Below are 19,732 nucleotides of genomic sequence, written 5' to 3'. Positions count from 1 at the left end.
AACTGTGCTGAAAATACTCAAAATATTTATTTTATAATATATTGTACAGCCATATCAAAACGTAGGCTTGAGACACAAACATTAATCATTTACAAAGTGGAAATAAATTAAATGTTGCATTTAACTAACTGAATGTTTCTCATGTCGCCTTGATGTACTGCCTATACATGAAAATAGATAAGCTAATAATATGCCTTATAGCAGTGGTTATATATTTAATGTTTTACACATATCCATTAAATTCTACAGATTCTATACCCTTAATACTTTTTGCCCACTTTTGTTCAAGGCACTAATAACTTCAGTGGTAAAGTGGTAAAGACTACAACAGATGAAAGCTCTACAAAAGACACTAAATTCAATCAAAGAAATGAACACAATGCATTATATCTATCCTTAAAAAAAGAGTTTCCTTGCATCCATTAAATAGCTTTTATTCCATTTCTTTCACTGAACAGAGTGATTTGTGTGGAGGTGACTACATTATATGGTAATACTTTAGAATAATTGTAACTGTAAAAATGGGTTAAATTATACATAATGAACAATATTTTAAAGAACAAATACAAACATTCCCCTTCACTGATATAATTTTGCATAGATGTTTATGAAACAGGTCTATAAGATGAAGTAATGCTTTAAAGGTGCACTTTGTACCTTTCCTGGCAGAGGTTCTACCACCTTCTGTCTCCATGACCATGTTACTGATGAGCCTGGAATGTTTCACAGTATGACATTAAACTGATCTACCTTACACTGAAACACCTAACAGGTGTTTTATTGCTAAAAACATCAAGTTAATTCTAACAATGTTTAATGCCATAGTGTGAAACAGTGAAGGTAAAGCAATAACCATAAGTTACATAATGCACCTGTAATAACAAAAACACCTGGACTATTCACATCATAATGGGCTTTATTCTAAAGCTTTACATACTTACAAAGGGGCGTTCATGCAGAACTGTCACTTTCTGTGCTTTTTTCTTAGATTGTTTCTTTTGAATGCCCGTATCCAGGCGGGTAGCGTAGGTCGTCGGGATGGTGCCACCTCCTTGGGTCTGACTGGTGCTAAGAGTACTGGCTCTGAGTGCTCCTCACTGCCCTCCTCTATGAGAGAGTCCTCTTCCTCGTCTTCCTCGTCTTCCTCCTGTCCCTCCTGTTCCTCTTCTTCCTCCTCTGACTCAAACATATCTGGTGTCAACTCCGGAGGCTCAATAGAAATGATCTCCTCTGAGAAGCGCACGTGCCGGGTCACATCCACGCGTCGCTGAAGAATAACAGAAAGAATAACAGAAAAAACAAAGTAAAAATAAAGTATTACAAATATAGAACTGCAATGTAATTTTAGTTTCTCATCTATCATGCTTATGTTGTTATTACCCTTTTGATTACAGTTTCCATGGAAAGTGTTGATTTGAGAACACCTCGAGGAATGGGTACACAAGGTTTGGTCGTGGATGGAAAAAAAGATGTGGGTCTCCCATCTATGCTGTCCATCACATGGTTATTTGGTAAAAATACAGATTCATCTACAGAAGAATGTATTCGAAAAATTGTTAGCAGTAGCTGTATTTGTAGTAATTGTCATAATGTAGTAATTCTATTACCATCTGCAGGGTCATTCCCATTAATTACAATTCTTTGGAACTTTGTTTGCATGCTTTCATATGACTGGTGCTGTCTCTTCCTGCTGCTTCTCAGCAAAGAATTATCCACTGCACTCATCGACTAACAATAGATGAGAAATCAGTTTGAACACAAGCTTTGAAGCCTTGCATATATTTTGATTTGAGGCTGTGTATAACTCACCTCCGTAGCATGTTGTTGCTGTGGCTGCTCAACACTGGCTGTAACTTGCATGTCTGATTGGCTTTGCCAATGATCCATTGGCTCTGACTGCATTTGTGCCTTCTCTGTTATATCCATGCTGATGTGTAATGGAGGGTCAGGAGACACCTGCGTCATGGCAATGTCTCTGTTTGATGCCTCTCTTTTCCCATAGATATTTGTGTTAGTTCCAACATTGCGTTCATTCAACACCGACTTAATTTCAGATTTTTCAACATGATAATTGTTTAAGTTTTGATTCATAGTCTCTTGTGATGGTGCACCTTGAACTGATACAGAGATACCTGGATTTAAGAACTTGGCCCATTCTCGACCACTGACAATTTCATCCAGTAGACTGAATGAGCCAAGGCCAAGATCAAACTCAGATGTAGATCTGAAAAATAGGACAAATATGCCTTTCAGCTATAATGAAATGGACAAATTATGTCAACAAAGGTGTGTTTAAGTGAAAAAATGCCATAACCGCCCATATTAATATACAAAGGTATGGTTGTTAACACCCCAGGAATACCTATCATATCTTAGCCTTACTTAAGCCTCAATCAAATTATCTTCCTGAAACAGCAAATGCGTTACACGTTATGCCAAACATGCTTTTACCTCATGCTTTCATCATTGCCATTTGACGTCTGAATTTGAACATGATCCGTTCTGTCGTCAAGTGTGGGGGTGCCTCTGGACTCTTCTATTGAAGGCAGATTAAAATGGATGAGTTGCTGTTGAGGTGAATTCTGGGTAACACAAAACAATGAAACATTAGTACAATGAATATTTTAGGTCAAGCAATGCACAGGTGAGGAGGTGTAACTTTTACCTCTTGTGTAGGCTTGTCACCAAGTCTATCTTTTTTCCCAAAACTACCTGGTCTCTCTCTCCACTTCTCCTTGATTTTCTGAGTCCATTTATAAGTTTTATTTTCAGATGATCGTTGTTTTCTGTTTGTGGTATTTTGGTGGTTAGTTGCAGTCTTTGTATTTTGTCCGGTCGCTCCAAATACTCCCTCAATTGACACTTTATTATTTTGGGTCTCTGTGTTCTGTATGGACCATCCATACACTTTAGGCACAAAGCCACTGTCCTGGTCCTTCTTTTGTTCTGTGCTTCGACTCTGAGATATGTCATTTGTTTCAGAATTGGAAAAGTTAAAACTTCCTTTTGAGGAAACTGGAGTAACAGCAGCATAAACAGATTTTGGTAAAAAGCACTGCCCAGTTTGGGAGCCCTGTCCACCCTCCTGACAGTGACAAGAGGCTCCACTGTCTTCAGAGGAACGGTCAAGATCCAGCAGTTTTCCATTCACAGTAAACTCTGTTTTTTTGTCATCTGTCACTTCAAATCCATTAATAGGGTTATTATTGACTTTTGTTAAACTGTGTATGCTTTGTCCCTCTGTTGTATTTTGTCCAGACTGAATATTTGTGGTCCCAGCTTGAAGCTTCAGCCTCTGCAACATGGACTGCAGTAAGGCCTGGTTGTCTCTTGGATTATGTGCTTGAGACATCTAAAATCCAAAATTATTATGTAAGATTAGAAATGACAAAGAAACATTATTATTAAAATTTACATTAGGCATTGAATGAACACAAAAAATAGCAGTCATTAACACTGTGGTCTTATGAGTATTAAAATAACCATATTATTTTTATCTTTAGCTTTCTCACCTCAGTTAGCAAGACATGCCCATCTTCTTCAGCTACGACTGGTATGCCAGTGGTTTGGCTTCAATACCTGTTCCACAGAAAGCAGTAACCTCACTTTGTTTCTCATTTTCTTGTCAAAATCCCAACATTGCTAAAACACAGACTAACGCCTGATTTTGGTTGTTCAATGTCTTTTAACCTATTTCTGTCACTAGTTTTTGTCTAACTCTAGTCACACCTCTAACACAGCAGCCATTTAAGTGTCTAGAGATGGGAGGAGATTTTAGTGTAGCAGTATTCCTCGTGAAACGAGGCAGAGCAACAAGAAAGACCAGTGAGGTGAGATAATTGTGCGTTGACATTAACTCTCCTTCTTTAGTGCATCTCTCTAACCCTACCTCACTTCCACGTCTTCCACAAAACACACCCTCCATGTCTGCAAACCAGCGATTACAATTTACATTTTGACAAACATGAGACAGATGTGATCAATCAAAGTCTGAACCTAAGTTTGAGTTATTGGAAGATTGTCCAAACTTTATCCCATCTAGTGTACTTTCCGTTTAAATTCATATTGATATAGGCCTAAAAATAGTCCAACTGTCACTGTCACTGTACCTCAAGAAGAGTCTCTAAATGCAAACAGAAGAAACATCAAGTGACTTTATGTATAGCCTGCAGCCAATGTTAAGATAGCAACTTAATACCAACTTACATATTCTCACTGAAATATTTTTAACTTGCTTTCAGTTTCAGTTCAGTTAGCAACTGACTTGATGTTATTCTCTTCACCTTATTCTCATTCTCCCCCATCCATGCTCCCAAGCCCCTCGAGCCCCCCCAAGCAAAGGCCATCCACCCATGCGCTCTTGGCGCGTGCGTCCAAGTCCCACTTCTCTCAGCCCGATTTCTATTGGATAAAAATACGGAAGTCTTTTATGGCGGCGTAAACAAGACACACGGCACCAAAAATATAGACAGTTTACCCGGACATGTAGCAATGCAAAAAGTTACCAGGTTTAAATAAAAGGCGAGCAGATTACAATAATCCCCAGTGTTTTATTTTTAAATACATGATCGTGTACAGCTAACTTGCCTCCAAGAGCATGGACTGCGTAGTCACCGGAGGAAACGTTAAAGGTAAGAGAGATTGTGCCCATATTTATTTGATACAGTTCGTTACTCAGACGCGGTTTTTGACTTACCCTGTCTTATTTGAACGGTGAAGTGTTGGCCAAAGCTGTCCACTCCTTGTCCCGAATTGGAGATGAGCTTTACGTGGAGCCGCAGGAGGATGGGGTAGGCTTCTGTCATCCACCAACACTTCCTCTTTCAAACATGTAACTGTATGTGCTTCCTGTTAGTTTGTCAATGAACAGCACTGATGTTTGGTTTTTCTCTCTCTTAGCTGGCCCTGCGGTCTGTGAACTCGTCTAGATCTGCCTATGCTTGTTTCCTGTTTGCACCACTCTTCTTCAGCAGGTGCTAAAGTTTTGTGTGTGTGTGCATGCAAAGCACAACATGCGTTTGTAAGACAAAACGAGAAAATACACAAATTAGCTTAAAGGTGCATTGTGTAACTTTTCTAGTGGATTGTCTTGTCAAATGGTATCATACATTATGGTATTAAACCTTTCTATCTTCATTGAGGCCAATCAGACCAAGTTACAGGTCATATCTGTGGAGAGGCATTCCTGCTCACAGTCAAAATGCCTGTTTTTCTTTTTGAGCTATAAAACCACCTGTAATTAAATAAATGTAAAGTAGAAATGTTTAACGTGATACTGTGGAACATTCCAAGGCAAACAATAACATATCCATAGAAACAAGCAGGTTACAGACCCCGAACCAAAAAGTTACATAGTGCATCTTTAATATAATGTAGTAACTGTTTTCTTTTCACTTTTGTATTAGGTACACTACAGCCAGTGGCCATTCCTTTCGCTGCAAGTTGGCAATAAAGGTGTCTAAATAAAATATTTTTCAGAACTAGATCACACTATTTATATTACTTACAACTACTACTGCATAATGACACTTTTTGTTCATTTTCAGAGTGTACAATCAGTATTCAGATCTTTGACAACTTTGGAGAAAACTGTGGAGAAATGTCACATGAAATTAGATGAGGAAAAGAGTCGCCTCACATTTACTTTGCACTGCAAACACGGTATCAGTGTTTTCTTTACCACATATCAAGAATAGTTTCATCTTAACCACAACCCTCAAAATCATCCTTATGTGTTTTTGTATTTGTTGATATTTCTTCAGGCCTACTGAAGACACATAACCTGTCTTTCCAGGACAGTGAAAGTTTGCAAGCAGTATTTGATAAAGACAGCTCTGCCAATAAATTCAGAGCCCAGCCCAGGTATGTGCATGACTTACTAGAAACAGGGGAGTACATGACATCAATTTGTTATATCAGTATTCTCATATTTGTATTTGGCATGACACCATTGGTATCATTTGGGGCAACTGGCCACAATACAGTACAATAAAGTGTACCTTAACCTTATACCTTTTGGATTTAAATAAATTGTATTATTGTTTCACCTAACAATTAGATTGCTGGTGGATACAGTTGTTCACTTTCCTCCCTCTCTTGAGGAAGTGACTCTCTCAGTGAGTGAAGACCGCATGTGGTTCAAAAATCACGTGGAGGAAGATGCAGGTTTACTTTTCTCCCGTTCTCCATAAAACAGTGATTCTGAAGTTGTGCTTGAGATGATAATTATTTCTTGTCTTTTTCTTCTCAGAGCCATCTAAGGCTATGCTTACAGAGCTATGTCTGTCTTCTGATGAGTTTGACCATTTTTATGTACAAACTCAAAACAGCATCACATTTTGCCTAAAGGAGCTTCGAGTAAGACTATGAAAGATTCACAATATGATCATGGAAAGTTTTATGTTACTCATTTGAGATTTGTATGTATGCAGGGTTTGTTGTTATTTGCTGAGTCCACTGGTCTGCCCATTTCTATATACTTTGATGAGCCAGGCAGGTGAGCTCTTTTGAACAGGTTGCACTTGGTTGTTTGAGAATACTCTAATTAAACAGTTGTACCACTGTCTGTCAGTCCTGTTGTGCTTTCAGTTACAGACAGTGTTCTAGATGGAAACTTTGTGTTGGCAACACTTTCAGATGAAAATAATCACAAAAGCAACACTAGGTAGGATAAAGATAGTCTAAGGAAAATCTGAAATGAGGCCCGTCTTACAATACTGAAAATGAATTATTGGGAAATATTATTGCTTAAACGTGTTTCATCTTGTGCTCTAATATTTTACTTTTGTCAGGTCGTGCACTCAACCTTTGCCCCCTCCTGATGACTTTATGAATGATGATATGGATTCCTACCTCATCGCCATGGACACAAGTATTAGCATTGTACCAGGTCCAGCAGAAATGGCCTCAACCCCGTTAGACAGAGCTGAATCTTCAAAATACAGAGCAGTGAATCACAGGACACGGCTACACAGTGAAGATGAAGATGAAATAGACCACACAGATGGGCCGCCAAATAAGAAGGTATATATTAAGTTATGTCAGGAATGTGAAATGTCAATTAATGTAAGAACTATAAATATAAAATTTGTTATTTCTAATAAGAAGGTATATATTAAGTTATGTCAGGAATGTCAAACGTCAATTAATGTAAGAACTATAAATATCAAATTTGTTATTTCTGTTTCTAAACTCCACGAAAAGTTTCAACTCAACCGTAATGTGAAGTACTGTTTTATCTTAAGTTTAATTTAGAAAAAAATGGTCCCATACTTGAGGAATGGTGATAGACTAGACAATGTGAATGAACTTGTTTATTGGTTTGAGCTTTTTTGTACTGACGGTTGCTTCATGTTATGGTGAACCAAAGACACATACAATTTTTGATGTTTCTTCTCACCATGATCTTAACCCTAAAACTGATCTCTCAATAGCTGGTTAGATTTTGAATATATATATATTTTTAACACTTTTTACTTTTGCAGTTTTGTTCACTTTTCTTTGGATCAGTCCTGCCTCCACCTTCTCAGATGTCTACTCAGCCCATGACGACTCAGGAAGTGTTGGCTAGTGACAGTGAAGATGAAACTCAGTTGGAATAACGTTTGACCCTTATATTACAGCTTTTATTTGGACAATAATGCGGGGGTTTAAAATAGTTAAATTATGAACAGAAGTCCATACTGTTAATTATTCTTCATAGTTTGATTGTCCCTGTAAATAAAAAACAGTATTTACTCAGATTTTGTTTAGTTTATTTTTGTATCACATAGTCTTTCAATGCCATCAGGTATTTACTGTAATAATTTTCAGCTTAACTTGAATTTAAAAGTACACATCTGCATATGAAGTTTCGTTCCTAGATTGTGAAACGGCATCTCTGAGTTGAAGCTTATCTTTCTCGCTTTGGGCATGAACACTTGTGCTCTTGTCCTGACCTCTTCTACTCTCTTTTTCCAACTCTTCTTTATTTTTTTCCTTTTCATCATCTTTCTCTTTTCTTTTCTGCTCTCTCCGTTGTCTCCTCCGTTCCCTGGATGTCAGCTTGCTTTCTACTTCTGTTACTTGGCCTATTTCTCTAACATCACTAAAGTCCTGAATCAGGATTTTGGGGACTTGTAGTTTGGGTTTGCTCTGTTTTTTGTTCTTTTTTTCTTCTCTCAGTCTGCGAAACAGACCAAAACGTTTTGGTGGATGTTCCTTGTGTGTTGTAGCCTCTGTCTCTGGATTTCTTGACATTTGGATAGTTTCATTGGTTTCTATGTGATCCATATTATTTATTACCTTCTGCTCCACTAATTGAGGAGTGGTGAAGAGATCTGCTGACAGCCTACGTGCAAACCTTGACCCACGAGAGCTGGATGATTTTCGGACCCTGAAATCTCCAGATGACCTGAAGTTATACTGTTGGTTGGTGTTCATAAATTCACATTCTAATTGGTGAATATCATTGCTTTCTTTCCTTGTTTGAAGTTCCTTATCTAGGTTATAAACATTACTCTGCTTTTCCTTTTCAGGAGTGCAATGTTTAAAATTTTGCGTGGAAGTATCTGCATCTGTGCTGAGATTTTCACCTGATGGCTCAGATGATGAACACTGCTGCGTTTGGGGCAACATATTGAAGTAAGTAGCCTCTTCTATTCCATCACAGGTTATTGGGATACTCTGAGAATCAACAAGTATTTGGGCTTCTGAAACCTCTAATTTAGCAGAAATATCTTGTCTAATGGCTTGAATGCCATTCCTGCAACTTTGTGTGAATATCTCTCCTTGAGTCTTTTCCATCTGTTTTTGAAGGTGTTTTGCATCCATATTAGGTGCGTCATTGCCACTCGAAGCTGCATCAGTAATTGGCTCTTGTGCTGCCAATTCATATATCTCTACTTCTGCTTGGTTGTGGGACTTGATTTCAGTTCCCGGTAATGACTCAGTTAAGTAAAATTGTCCTGCTAATGAAACCTTCTCCCCAGAATCTTTTGTCTCATTCTTACTCTCAGAGCGTCTAGTAGCTTCTGTAGCTAACTGTTTGAGTGACTTAACGTGATTTACACTGACTCTAATTTTCTCTTGTCCATTATCAACCTCTGTTTGTATGGTCTCATTTATTTGTACACTGGGTTGTACGTCTGTATTTGTGGTAATTGTATTAACAATTAAGTACGTTTCAACTACACTATCTTTGTTTGAATCGTCTTCTTCAGTATTAGTCGCATCTGGGTTTTGACTTGGCTCTTTGCTCGTAGTTGATTGTTTCTCTTTTTGTTGATTTGTAATGTCATCAATTTGTGGAAGTTTGGGATCTACATTTTCCTCTTGCTCGGGTGAGTCTGCTGCAGATTTGATTACTACTTTTTCATTTATCTGCTCTGTTTGGTCTTTAATAGTTATTTGAGGAACATTTTGTATTTGCTGAATTTCTGATTCTTCTAATAATTCATTTTGTTGGATTTGGTGTTCTTGCCCTGGGTCACTCTGCTTTTTCTTTTCTATTAAATCAAAACCATTGTCTTGTAGACTCTGAACCTTTTTAACATTCAGATTAGCCAAACTTCGGCAGTCCTCTTTTGCCCCCATGGAAAGATGTCTCATGAGCTTGACACCGCTTTTTGCCTTCACCCCCTTTTGCCATTTTGACGGTGACAAGGAGAGACTGGAGGCTGACCGAAAAAGAGGAACAGACAAGTTTCCTTTTTCTCTATCCCTCCTTTCACATTCTTCCGTGCTTTGTCGAGATCGCAGCCATGCCATGTGGTATCCCAGACAACGATCTCTGGGGTCAAAGGTGGACGAGGGCCGTTCTTTTCTCCATTTTTGTATTTCTTTCTCTGTCCGTTTTTGCAGATCTTTGGCTGAGAGTGACACCGACAGGACCTAAATGGACACAAATTATGCAAATTTACTGTATGTAATAATGGTGTTCCCTTATAATTTGTTTACTCAGAGTTCTAGATTCATGTTTGAGTAACCCTGTATTGTCCTGCATTTTGGGCTTGAGTGCTCAGAACATTTCTGTTTTCATCTACCCCCTTTCCCCCATCCACATCCATACACGAAGTTATTGCAATTTTTCAAAGCTAAAATAAATGAAAATACATTTAAATAAAACTTGCTGCAGTGAAATGTAGCTATGAAAAGGTGGGGCTTATTAAAACTGGAGGTCAGGAAGTCAATGGTTCCATTTCTTTTACAAAGTACTAGAAAAAAGGCCTAATATGTCTTCTTTAATAATTTATATATTGATTTTTGGAGGCAACATAAAACAACTTACTTCAAAAATGAAGTCATCTTCCTCATCTTTGACCTCCTCTCTGATGCCTCTGAGCTTCTGTAGAGTCTCCATCTGACCACAGCACTGTTTCCTCTGGTCTTCACGACCCAGAACCCGCTGTACCAATACCACAGCTACCTGCAACAACACCCGTACCCCTAAAACAGCAAGAATAGGAGAAATGCATAGGCTTGTAAATAATACACAATAGCATCACATTGAATGTTATATCCAGCATCTTCTGTCTTTTCCATTGTGCTCATACAATATGAGCTGCGTATACAACAAGGTTTCACTCAGTTGTTTTTGCCTCTGTTTAAGGTTAGTTTGATTTAACCATTACCATAACAGAAGAAGAGGTCCCACACTCTAAGCAGTGTGTTGAACGGTAAATGTCGGGTGAACAAGCACATGAGCCAGTCTGTGGCAAACATGAGCGGCTCCACACCATGATATTGCAGATGTTTGTGTGCAGCTGGACAGGACTTTTTTAAAACCCACATCAATATGGCAGCATCAAATAGCACGCCCTCCTGCATAGCATATGAGATTCAGTTATTTCTATATTGCAATGCAATACATGTTCAGGACAAGTATTTCACTTACAAGTAAGGGGCTGTAGTATCCAGGCAGGTATTGTTCACATATTTGCACCAAACACCAAAAAGCTTCCTGAAAAAAAAGAATAAAGTTTAAATGTGTTTATGTGTTACTTTAGAAGGTTATTTGTCCTTTGAACAAACAGTGAGTAACATTCTGTACCTCAGCAGGCATGTTCATAAGTAGGACTGCAGCCACTGGTCCTTGGGCCTGGCAGTATCCCTCCTCGGGCTTAAATTGTGTGTAGGCCTTCAAGACTTGAAACAGACTTCGCTGCCTGTTATATGACTAAATTCAATTAATTCTAAATTCTTACTGAGACACTAAATAAAATACATGTCACAAAGCAGACTAAAACAGATGCCCACCCATGTCCATCCTTGGCAACAAACATCTCGTGGAAAGGGAACTGACGGTCCAAGTCTCTCTCAATCACATCCTCCCACTGTGTTAGAGCAGGCTGTGAGTCCAGTAACTGTCACAGAAACACGGACTTCAACATAGTATACTATTCTGTATAAGAAAAGTAATTTCCCTGAACCAACAATACCGTGTATAAGTCTTTATGTTTTTTCATTTGGTCAGAGGCGCCGCTCAGCAGTGGCCAGCACTTTGCTCGGAGTGAAGCTGGTATTCCCTTATGACACTGCACTTTGATCTAATTCAGATATTCAAAATGTCTGTACAACATACACAAACACGTATTTTAAGTACTTGTGCCCACTAAGAAACATACCTTACTCGTTTTCTTGAGTAGCAACCGGTCCCACTGATCGATGATGTTGATCCACTTGGCCTCTCTCTGTCTCACGAGAACAGGAGATGGGCCCACAGTCCTGACGCTTAAACATGTTATATTTAAACGTATAATAAGTTACTCTTTGTCTGTAACAATAGTGAAGTACTGTTACTGAGCAAGAGGCTATTTTGCAGTTTGCACTGTTGTGCGAAAACAGGAAAACCACACGATGATAGAGTCAGGTAGCCCTGTCAACTGAGGTAGGAATACATAGGGGGAACTTTTATGTGTCATTTAAAGTTTGCTGTTACTTATTTACATTTCATAAGCAAGTAACATAAACTCCTTACATTCTGTTGCATGTGGCAAATACATTAAGTAAAGTTTCAGACTTCAAAGCAGACAAGGCAGACTGAGTTACATGCATTTTATAATAGTATATATATACATATATATATATATAAATATATTTATAAGTAACAGCTTCTCACCTATCAGTGGAGCCATCAGTAAGAAGGAACCCAAAGCGGTCTGTCTCTGGCTCAAGTCCAAGCTCTGACCCAGAATCCGAGCTGTCCCCATCACTGGGATTTTTCTGTTCAAGTCTTAATGTATTTAACATATTATTCCTAAAATAGAACAAAAGTAAAACTACAAGTGACCATATTTTGATGGTATTCGGTGTGTAGTTCATACGACAAACACTGCAAATATAAGAAACTGCAAAATTACCTTTACCATATCCTCGTGTAAAGCTCTGTATCCTCCCTGTCGGTGACACAAACTTCCTCTTTCTCAGCAGCACCATGACGACTGCTCTAGTATCAGCTAACTTTGACTGTAACAAAATACAAGAATCCAAAGCTCAGCCTTCACCTGTCAGTAAAATTGTTTAATATCTGGTCATATCATGGACTGTATAGCAGCCTTTCTTTTTCACTGTTCATTGCTTGACTTGATGTGATTATAATAACCACCAAAACAAAAGTTGTGGCCCTGGTGTTGCATACCTTGAGTTCCTGGTTTTTACTGTCAACATTACTTAATTTCTATATAGAGCATGGTAACATTAGGCCCTTTGATAAAAACAGCTTAATACTGTGCAGAGAGGGTACTATAGATGTATATGTGTAGAGACGGTTAGTACTAATTGTCAGTTTTATTTTCCTGTACTTTTCAGGGTTGTTTCCTAGCAATTTTTAAACTTGTTCTTTGATTTGAAATAAGCTAACAGTACTCTTACTCACAAAGGAAGAATAGCGCAAGTCACAAGCTATAATAGACAACATAAATAAACATTTAACACAATAATAGACTTTGCTATTAAGGCCCAGTAATGGTTTGTCCTGTTTAAACAAACTCAAACTACTTTCAAGTGACCATTAACTTACTGTGGTTTAGATATATAGAAAAGAAATATATATACATATATATGTATATATATATATATATATATATATATATATATATATATATATATAATATATGTATGTGTGTGTGTGTGTATATATATATATATATATATATATATATATATATGTATATATATATATATATATATATATATATATATATATATATATATATATATATATATATATATATATATATATATATATATATATATATATATATATATATATATATATATATATATATATATATATGTATATAAAATGTATATAGTTTATTATACATGATCTCGCTTCACGTCGTTATATTCCATGGTTTTGCCGCTGATGTGGTCACATGACGCGGGCGGAAACTGTCTCCGCTGAATCTCCCGCGAACACAGTCTCTTCCTTTCCGCGCAGATCCGTCGGGTGAGTGTGCTGCTGTCTCACGTTTAGGGTTTACTTAACATCACGCATTCAAACAAGTTAGTACCAATCTGATTGATCGAGTCAAAGACCATTATTCTTAATATGTTGAAATGGATTTGTTAATAGGTCTAGTGATGAACACGGAGGGTATTAAGAGACTTTTCTAGACCACTGGACTTTTTGTGCTAACAGTTGGCTAACTGGGCTCATGCGGTTTGTCTATTTGCCATAAAGCATTTGCACATTGGCGCTTTTGGGGAATAATGCTCTTGACAAACTTTTATCAGAACTCAAAATAACGTCGTATACTAATTCGCCAAAACGAGTACATTTAGACAAGGACTCGATCCATTTTCCCAACTTAGAAGTGCGGTCGCGCCTTGTCCTTTGGCGTTTTAGATTCACATTAAGATGGGTTACCTGCCTTACTACCTGGCATACTTTATATACTTTATCATTTATGTTTTGTAGTCAAACCTGCTTAGAAGGATGGTTGCGGCAAAACAATTTAAATGAATATGACTCTTGATAAACCGAGTTATTAATTTGCTAAATTACCCTTTTTTTTTTTTTTTTGTCTTCTGTATAAGTTGGCGAAAGTCTCCAACGGTTTAACCTAACCACATTGGAATCAATGGCACAACAACAAGCAATAGTTGAATTTAAGGTGAGTATTTCTATAGAAAGGTTATACTATTTTTATTTCGTTAGATCCTTGGGATCATTTCTGCCAAACACACTGAACCAGTATCAACCAGTCTAAACTAGGCTGTTATTCTTCCTATAGTTGGTGTTGGTTGGAGATGGAGGCACTGGCAAAACCACCTTTGTAAAAAGACATTTGACAGGAGAGTTTGAAAAGAAATATGTCGGTAAGTGAACATCTTTTTAACACTGGTTACAGTAAAAGTGGGATTTGAATATTGGATTTTTTCCCCCCACAGATTTCTTGCTTTCATGATATGCTCTGTTATTTACTCAGATTAACACATCTGTAATTTATGTTTAAAGATATTTTAAATAACTAATACATAAACATGATGTACAATTATTCACTGCATTGTCTTTCTTTTTCTAAAGCCACATTGGGAGTAGAAGTGCACCCTCTGTTGTTTCACACAAGTAGAGGAGCCATTAAGTACAATGTGTGGGATACAGCTGGTCAGGAGAAGTTTGGAGGTTTGAGAGATGGCTACTACATTCAAGGTAAATGTCAAACATGAGTAAAAAAAAAAATTAACCCATGCCATATTTTATGAAACCTGATTTCACTCTCTCCGCAGCTCAGTGTGCCATCATAATGTTTGATGTAACTTCTCGAGTCACCTACAAGAATGTGCCCAACTGGCATCGTGACCTGGTTCGTGTTTGTGAAAACATTCCCATTGTCCTTTGTGGCAACAAAGTGGACATCAAAGACAGAAAAGTTAAAGCTAAAAGCATTGTGTTTCATCGCAAGAAGAATCTGCAGGTAACAACCTTGTTTATCAAGACTTTTAATCCGTTACTTGATTTAAAAAAAAAAAAAATTTTACTGTATATTTTCTGGTGGCTATCTCGCTGGTCTTTCTTCTAGTACTATGACATCTCTGCCAAGAGTAATTACAACTTTGAGAAGCCTTTCCTTTGGCTCGCGAGGAAACTGACTGGTGATCCTAACCTTGAATTTGTGGCAATGCCAGCCCTCGCTCCACCAGAGATCCACATGGACCCATCTATGGCTGCCAAGTATGAAGCAGAGCTTCAAGTAAGTCACCTCTCATTTCTTGTTTTTCCATCTTATTGATGCCACTCTTGACCAATCTGTCCATTTTTCCAGGCTGCATCAGAAACGGCACTCCCAGATGAAGATGACGACCTCTAACATGTTTGTCCTTTTGTCTCTCTTTGGTGGTGGATAGGAAGCTGGACTTTTCCCCTTACTGTAAAATCTCCCTTCACTTTTTGTTTCATTTGTTCGTTTAAAAGCTTTATCTTCAGGTTTAAATTTAAAGTTTTCACCGCATTTTGTCTTGAGCAAATGGATGAGATTGAGGAAAACTACAATAACTAAGACAACCAGGTTTGTTTGGGAGTGGATAAAAGCTAATTTCAAGCAGTGAAATTAGTGAAAAGCTTTCAGTCTTTTTAGACGCTTCAGTCAGTGTTTAAACTGTTAGCTGCAACACAAGCCACAGCTTGTTAAATGAGTGTCCTGTTTGTCCTCTGGAACAAATAAATTATTGTGGAATTTGACTTGTTTTAGGTCCTCAATATCTGTGCCAGCAATATACCAGTGTTTGAAATGCCAAATTTATCACCCAGTGTTGCTTTTCATTGATCTCAAATCATTAACTTTTTTTTTAACCATTTCTGGGTTTAATCTTTTACATAATTTCTTTCATTTGTTGCCCATTTTTATCACTTATTCTTGACAATACTTGATTGTGCTCGCTTGTTTATGTAATAAAATGGTAAATTTGGAAAGTTAAAAGTAGTTTGTAACAGATTTTGAAAATTCAAGTAACCAGAACACTCTTGTGGACACGTGATAGTTCAGGAATTAATCTGAGTACTCAAAGTAACTTGTCTATTATAACAAGTACCTCTGCATCTGCACTAATTGAGTTAAGTTTTTTTAAACCTTAAACTGCTTGAACATATTCACAGGTATAGGTGCTTGTTAGAGCAAAAACCTTTTTTTTTTTTTTAATTGACAACATGACAAGGAACAAATAATTTAATATCCAATTAACACTAAAAAAAACCCACTTTCTTTGGTTTTTCACAAATTTAACTGAAATGTCCAATCTAATACTGTATAAATGCACAGGTATTTTTAATTTTGAAAATCCTCTGTGCATTTAATGTATATGATATTATTTTAAAATTGAGTGTATTCAAATGTATAGCACTATGCTCTCCGCCAGTAAATGTTGGTTTCTTATCTTAAGAACCAGATTATACCCTGGGCCAGTGTGTAGTATTTTTGGGGCATTGTTATATTTTACTCTGAACTTATAAATCAAACTGGATTTGAGAGACACAAAGAGTAAACTTGAACCTACCTGCAGACTTAAATTAAACTTGCTTCTAACATTACTCCACAAGGATACTGGCCAATGTTACATGGTCAGAAAAATCTGATTACTGGAAGTTATATGATTTGGAGCATTTATATGAACTCCAGACATATGATTATAAATCATTTACATGTTTTTGTTTGGCAGTGGAGTTTTTAAGTAACAAATGTTGGAAAGACAAGAACATGTTTCAAAGAAACCTCTCTACCACAGTGTATGGGATGCAGCAGTTGTAACAGAAGTCCAGGATTTTAATCCTGCCAGTGCCATCTAGTCTTAGTCAGTTGAACTTAAAGATGTCCTATAATTACTTGCCTAAGCAGTTTTTAAAATGGCTCAAATTGTGGTTTTTATCTGACTACCAGGTTTAGAAATCCCTACTAATCCAAAGGTGAGGGTTTATATTCCAGCTTCTATCACACTGTTGTTGCAACTTATGCAAAGTCGAAAATGTATGTATTATTAGTAAAACTTTCAAATACGCTTAGCTATTTTATGTCAATATATTTGCAATAAGAGGAGGTAATTAATAAATAATAAAAGAAATTAATAGATAATGCACCTCTCCACAAAGTGATATACCTGTATTCGTCAGAAGGGGGCAGGATAACGCGCCCCCAGCTGCAGCCTTAGGAAGTGATTTAGAAGAAGAGTGCGCTCCTGCTGCTGCACCGGGTGAGTGTGCGCCTCACGCTTTAGCTTTATTTCAGAACATTATCTATGTAAAGTAAGTAACAGTCAACCTAAAGATCTTAAATACCGTTAATAATATTTTTTACAAACTAATATTGATAATGTTGTTGTGTTTAAGACGGTGTACTCGGGTTATTTGTCTGTTTTTGTGCTTAGAGTTGGCTAACTTAGCTGATGCGGTTAGCTGCGATGAAAGAGCGCCTCGCATGAGGCTAGTCTGTTAGCATATTAGCACTTGCATTTTGCCGCTTTTGCTCTGTAAAGTCGATAATATTTAACAAGTTAACCATGTCTCAAAGTAAAATAGCCTTTCCATTGGTAAGAACGAAAGGTGTATGCATTTTTGTTTACGTTTAGACCAGGAACCAATGATGTTCGCTGTCTCAGTGCTCCAGTCGAACAAGGAAAAAGTGCGGTCGCGCCTTGTATGGCGCATTCATACCAACTAGGTTTCTTAGTGGACCAGACAGCCTTCTATCTTGGCAATCACAGTTAATCAAATTATTTTAATGATCAATCTGTTTTTGGTTTAGATTATAGATGACAAATTAATGAACGAACCAATGGTGTACTGAACAGGACTATATCACATGTTGTGTCCAGATTTTAACGCGGTGTTTTCTTTCCTCCAGTTAGTTGACGAAAGTCTCCAGCGGTTTAACCTAACCACATTAGAAACAATGGCGCAACAACAGGCAATAGTTGAATTTAAGGTGAGTATTTCTATAGAAAGTTTATACTAGTGGTGTTTTATTCTGTCAAGTCCTTGGGAGATTACCCGTCTGCCAAACACACTGAACCAGTATCAAACAGTCTAAACTAGGCTGTTATTCTTCCTATAGTTGGTGTTGGTTGGAGATGGAGGCACTGGCAAAACCACCTTTGTAAAAAGACATTTGACAGGAGAGTTTGAAAAGAAATATGTCGGTAAGTGAACATCTTTTTAACACTGGTTACAGTAAAAGTGGGATTCGAATATTGGATTTTTTCCCCCCCACAGATTTCTTGCTTTCATGATATGCTCTGTTATTTACTCAGATTAACACATCTGTAATTTATGTTTAAAGATATTTTAAATAACTAATACATAAACATGATGTACAATTATTCACTGCATTGTCTTTCTTTTTCTAAAGCCACACTGGGAGTAGAAGTGCACCCTCTGTTGTTTCACACAAGTAGAGGAGCCATTAAGTACAATGTGTGGGATACAGCTGGTCAGGAGAAGTTTGGAGGTTTGAGAGATGGCTACTACATTCAAGGTAAATGTCAAACATGAGTAAAAAAAAAAATTAACCCATGCCATATTTTATGAAACCTGATTTCACTCTCTCCGCAGCTCAGTGTGCCATCATAATGTTTGATGTAACTTCTCGAGTCACCTACAAGAATGTGCCCAACTGGCATCGTGACCTGGTTCGTGTTTGTGAAAACATTCCCATTGTCCTTTGTGGCAACAAAGTGGACATCAAAGACAGAAAAGTTAAAGCTAAAAGCATTGTGTTTCATCGCAAGAAGAATCTGCAGGTAACAACCTTGTTTATCAAGACTTTTACTTACTTACTTACTTGATTTTTAATTTTTTTTACTGTATATTTTCTGGTGGCTACCTGGCTGGTTTTTCTTCTAGTACTATGACATCTCTGCCAAGAGTAATTACAACTTTGAGAAGCCTTTCCTTTGGCTCGCGAGGAAACTGACTGGTGATCCTAACCTTGAATTTGTGGCAATGCCAGCCCTCGCTCCACCAGAGATCCACATGGACCCATCTATGGCTGCCAAGTATGAAGAAGAGCTTAAAGTAAGTCACCTCATTTCTTGCTTTTCTATCTTATTGATGCTCTCTTGACCAATCTGTCCATTTTCCCAGGTTGCATCAGAAACGGCACTCCCAGATGAAGATGACGACCTCTAACATGTTTGTCCTTTTGTCTCTCTTGATCGTGAATATGAAGATGAAATTTTGCCCCCGTACTGTGAAGTCCCGTCAAATATTTTTTTTTTATTTTTGGATTATTTTGTTTTAAAACGTAAACTCAATGGAAAAGTTTTGGGCCTTATTTCAATGTATGACACACCCTCTTGTTGTTTGGCATGACGATGTGCTGATCATCATATAGCATCCTCTGCTGCACTTACCCAGCTCACATAATGCTGTTGTATGGAGTAAAAGAAACATTAGAGGGAGTAAACTTTGAATAAAACAGTTCTAAGTATTTCATGTCTGTCTTAATTTTTTGAGTGACTGTGGTGACATGCATTTAAGGCTTTGCCCTTCACTAAATCAGTGTCTGCCTTTAACCTGTTAAATTGTTCTAATTGACAAACTTTTTAATCCCCTTCCAGAATTTACTGAGTACAGGTTGAATATGTGATGAGACAAATTGCTCTGGTGGCTTTCCTTCCCTAACCCGTGTTTAGATGATGTATTTTAATATGTGACAAAGAGACTGTTGCACCATGGGCATATACAAAATTGCATTGCTCTTTTCAGGAAACTTAAAGGTTGTTTCAGTAAGTGTGATTGCCCTAACAGATGAAATATTTA

The 19,732-nt window shown here is 37.4% G+C and overlaps 5 protein-coding genes across 9 annotated transcripts; 3 read left to right on the top strand and 2 right to left on the bottom strand.

Moving 5' to 3' along the window:
- Positions 1 to 8: 8 nt before the first annotated feature.
- On the bottom strand, positions 9 to 4,935 carry zgc:113229 (uncharacterized protein LOC550612 homolog). The gene is made up of 8 exons (XM_020928517.2): positions 4,697 to 4,935; positions 3,513 to 3,579; positions 2,666 to 3,352; positions 2,452 to 2,582; positions 1,810 to 2,224; positions 1,608 to 1,728; positions 1,381 to 1,529; positions 9 to 1,267 (listed from the first exon to the last, which is right to left on the bottom strand). Exons 3-8 carry the CDS (start codon positions 3,350 to 3,352, stop codon positions 965 to 967), a joined length of 1,806 nt encoding a protein of 601 aa, XP_020784176.2. The 5' UTR covers positions 3,513 to 3,579; positions 4,697 to 4,935; the 3' UTR covers positions 9 to 964.
- rad9a (RAD9 checkpoint clamp component A) lies at positions 4,326 to 7,742 on the top strand. The gene is made up of 12 exons (XM_020928538.2): positions 4,326 to 4,631; positions 4,720 to 4,790; positions 4,900 to 4,973; positions 5,406 to 5,454; positions 5,547 to 5,661; positions 5,763 to 5,862; positions 6,059 to 6,165; positions 6,251 to 6,357; positions 6,432 to 6,496; positions 6,572 to 6,664; positions 6,792 to 7,023; positions 7,485 to 7,742. Exons 1-12 carry the CDS (start codon positions 4,598 to 4,600, stop codon positions 7,599 to 7,601), a joined length of 1,164 nt encoding a protein of 387 aa, XP_020784197.2. The 5' UTR covers positions 4,326 to 4,597; the 3' UTR covers positions 7,602 to 7,742.
- Positions 7,599 to 12,501, bottom strand: tbc1d10c (TBC1 domain family, member 10C). Of its 3 annotated transcripts, none has more exons than XM_055159173.1 (10): positions 12,339 to 12,501; positions 12,098 to 12,257; positions 11,604 to 11,709; positions 11,418 to 11,525; positions 11,236 to 11,342; positions 11,030 to 11,144; positions 10,874 to 10,939; positions 10,611 to 10,800; positions 10,268 to 10,425; positions 7,599 to 9,870 (listed from the first exon to the last, which is right to left on the bottom strand). In XM_055159173.1, the coding sequence occupies exons 1-10, from the start codon at positions 12,412 to 12,414 to the stop codon at positions 7,825 to 7,827; spliced, it is 3,132 nt and encodes a 1,043-aa protein (XP_055015148.1). In that variant the 5' UTR covers positions 12,415 to 12,501; the 3' UTR covers positions 7,599 to 7,824. The 3 variants fall into 3 exon arrangements, with proteins under 3 accessions (XP_055015148.1, XP_020784162.2, XP_055015146.1); XM_020928503.2 differs by having other exon boundaries at positions 12,098 to 12,235; positions 12,339 to 12,475; XM_055159171.1 differs by having other exon boundaries at positions 12,098 to 12,498.
- An 849-nt stretch (positions 12,502 to 13,350) lies between these two features.
- LOC110163563 (GTP-binding nuclear protein Ran-like) lies at positions 13,351 to 15,664 on the top strand. Of its 2 annotated transcripts, none has more exons than XM_020928549.2 (7): positions 13,351 to 13,429; positions 14,020 to 14,096; positions 14,217 to 14,301; positions 14,510 to 14,635; positions 14,713 to 14,900; positions 15,006 to 15,176; positions 15,249 to 15,664. In XM_020928549.2, the coding sequence occupies exons 2-7, from the start codon at positions 14,064 to 14,066 to the stop codon at positions 15,291 to 15,293; spliced, it is 648 nt and encodes a 215-aa protein (XP_020784208.1). In that variant the 5' UTR covers positions 13,351 to 13,429; positions 14,020 to 14,063; the 3' UTR covers positions 15,294 to 15,664. The 2 variants fall into 2 exon arrangements, with proteins under 2 accessions (XP_020784208.1, XP_020784217.1); XM_020928558.2 differs by having other exon boundaries at positions 13,411 to 13,485.
- Positions 15,665 to 17,099: 1,435 nt separating this feature from the next.
- Positions 17,100 to 19,400, top strand: ran (RAN, member RAS oncogene family). 2 transcript variants are annotated; one of them, XM_020927629.2, is made up of 7 exons: positions 17,100 to 17,166; positions 17,817 to 17,897; positions 18,027 to 18,111; positions 18,321 to 18,446; positions 18,524 to 18,711; positions 18,815 to 18,985; positions 19,055 to 19,400. In XM_020927629.2, exons 2-7 carry the CDS (start codon positions 17,865 to 17,867, stop codon positions 19,097 to 19,099), a joined length of 648 nt encoding a protein of 215 aa, XP_020783288.1. In that variant the 5' UTR covers positions 17,100 to 17,166; positions 17,817 to 17,864; the 3' UTR covers positions 19,100 to 19,400. The 2 variants fall into 2 exon arrangements, with proteins under 2 accessions (XP_020783288.1, XP_020783296.1); XM_020927637.2 differs by having other exon boundaries at positions 17,155 to 17,218.
- Positions 19,401 to 19,732: the final 332 nt, after the last annotated feature.

This window comes from Boleophthalmus pectinirostris, unplaced genomic scaffold, assembly GCF_026225935.1.
Source record: "Boleophthalmus pectinirostris isolate CB_2022bp ecotype Guang Dong unplaced genomic scaffold, ASM2622593v1 HiC_scaffold_23, whole genome shotgun sequence".
Classification (NCBI taxonomy): domain Eukaryota; kingdom Metazoa; phylum Chordata; class Actinopteri; order Gobiiformes; family Gobiidae; genus Boleophthalmus; species Boleophthalmus pectinirostris.
Note: the sequence above shows the minus strand (reverse complement) of the source record. Positions and strands in the feature narration are given on the sequence as shown.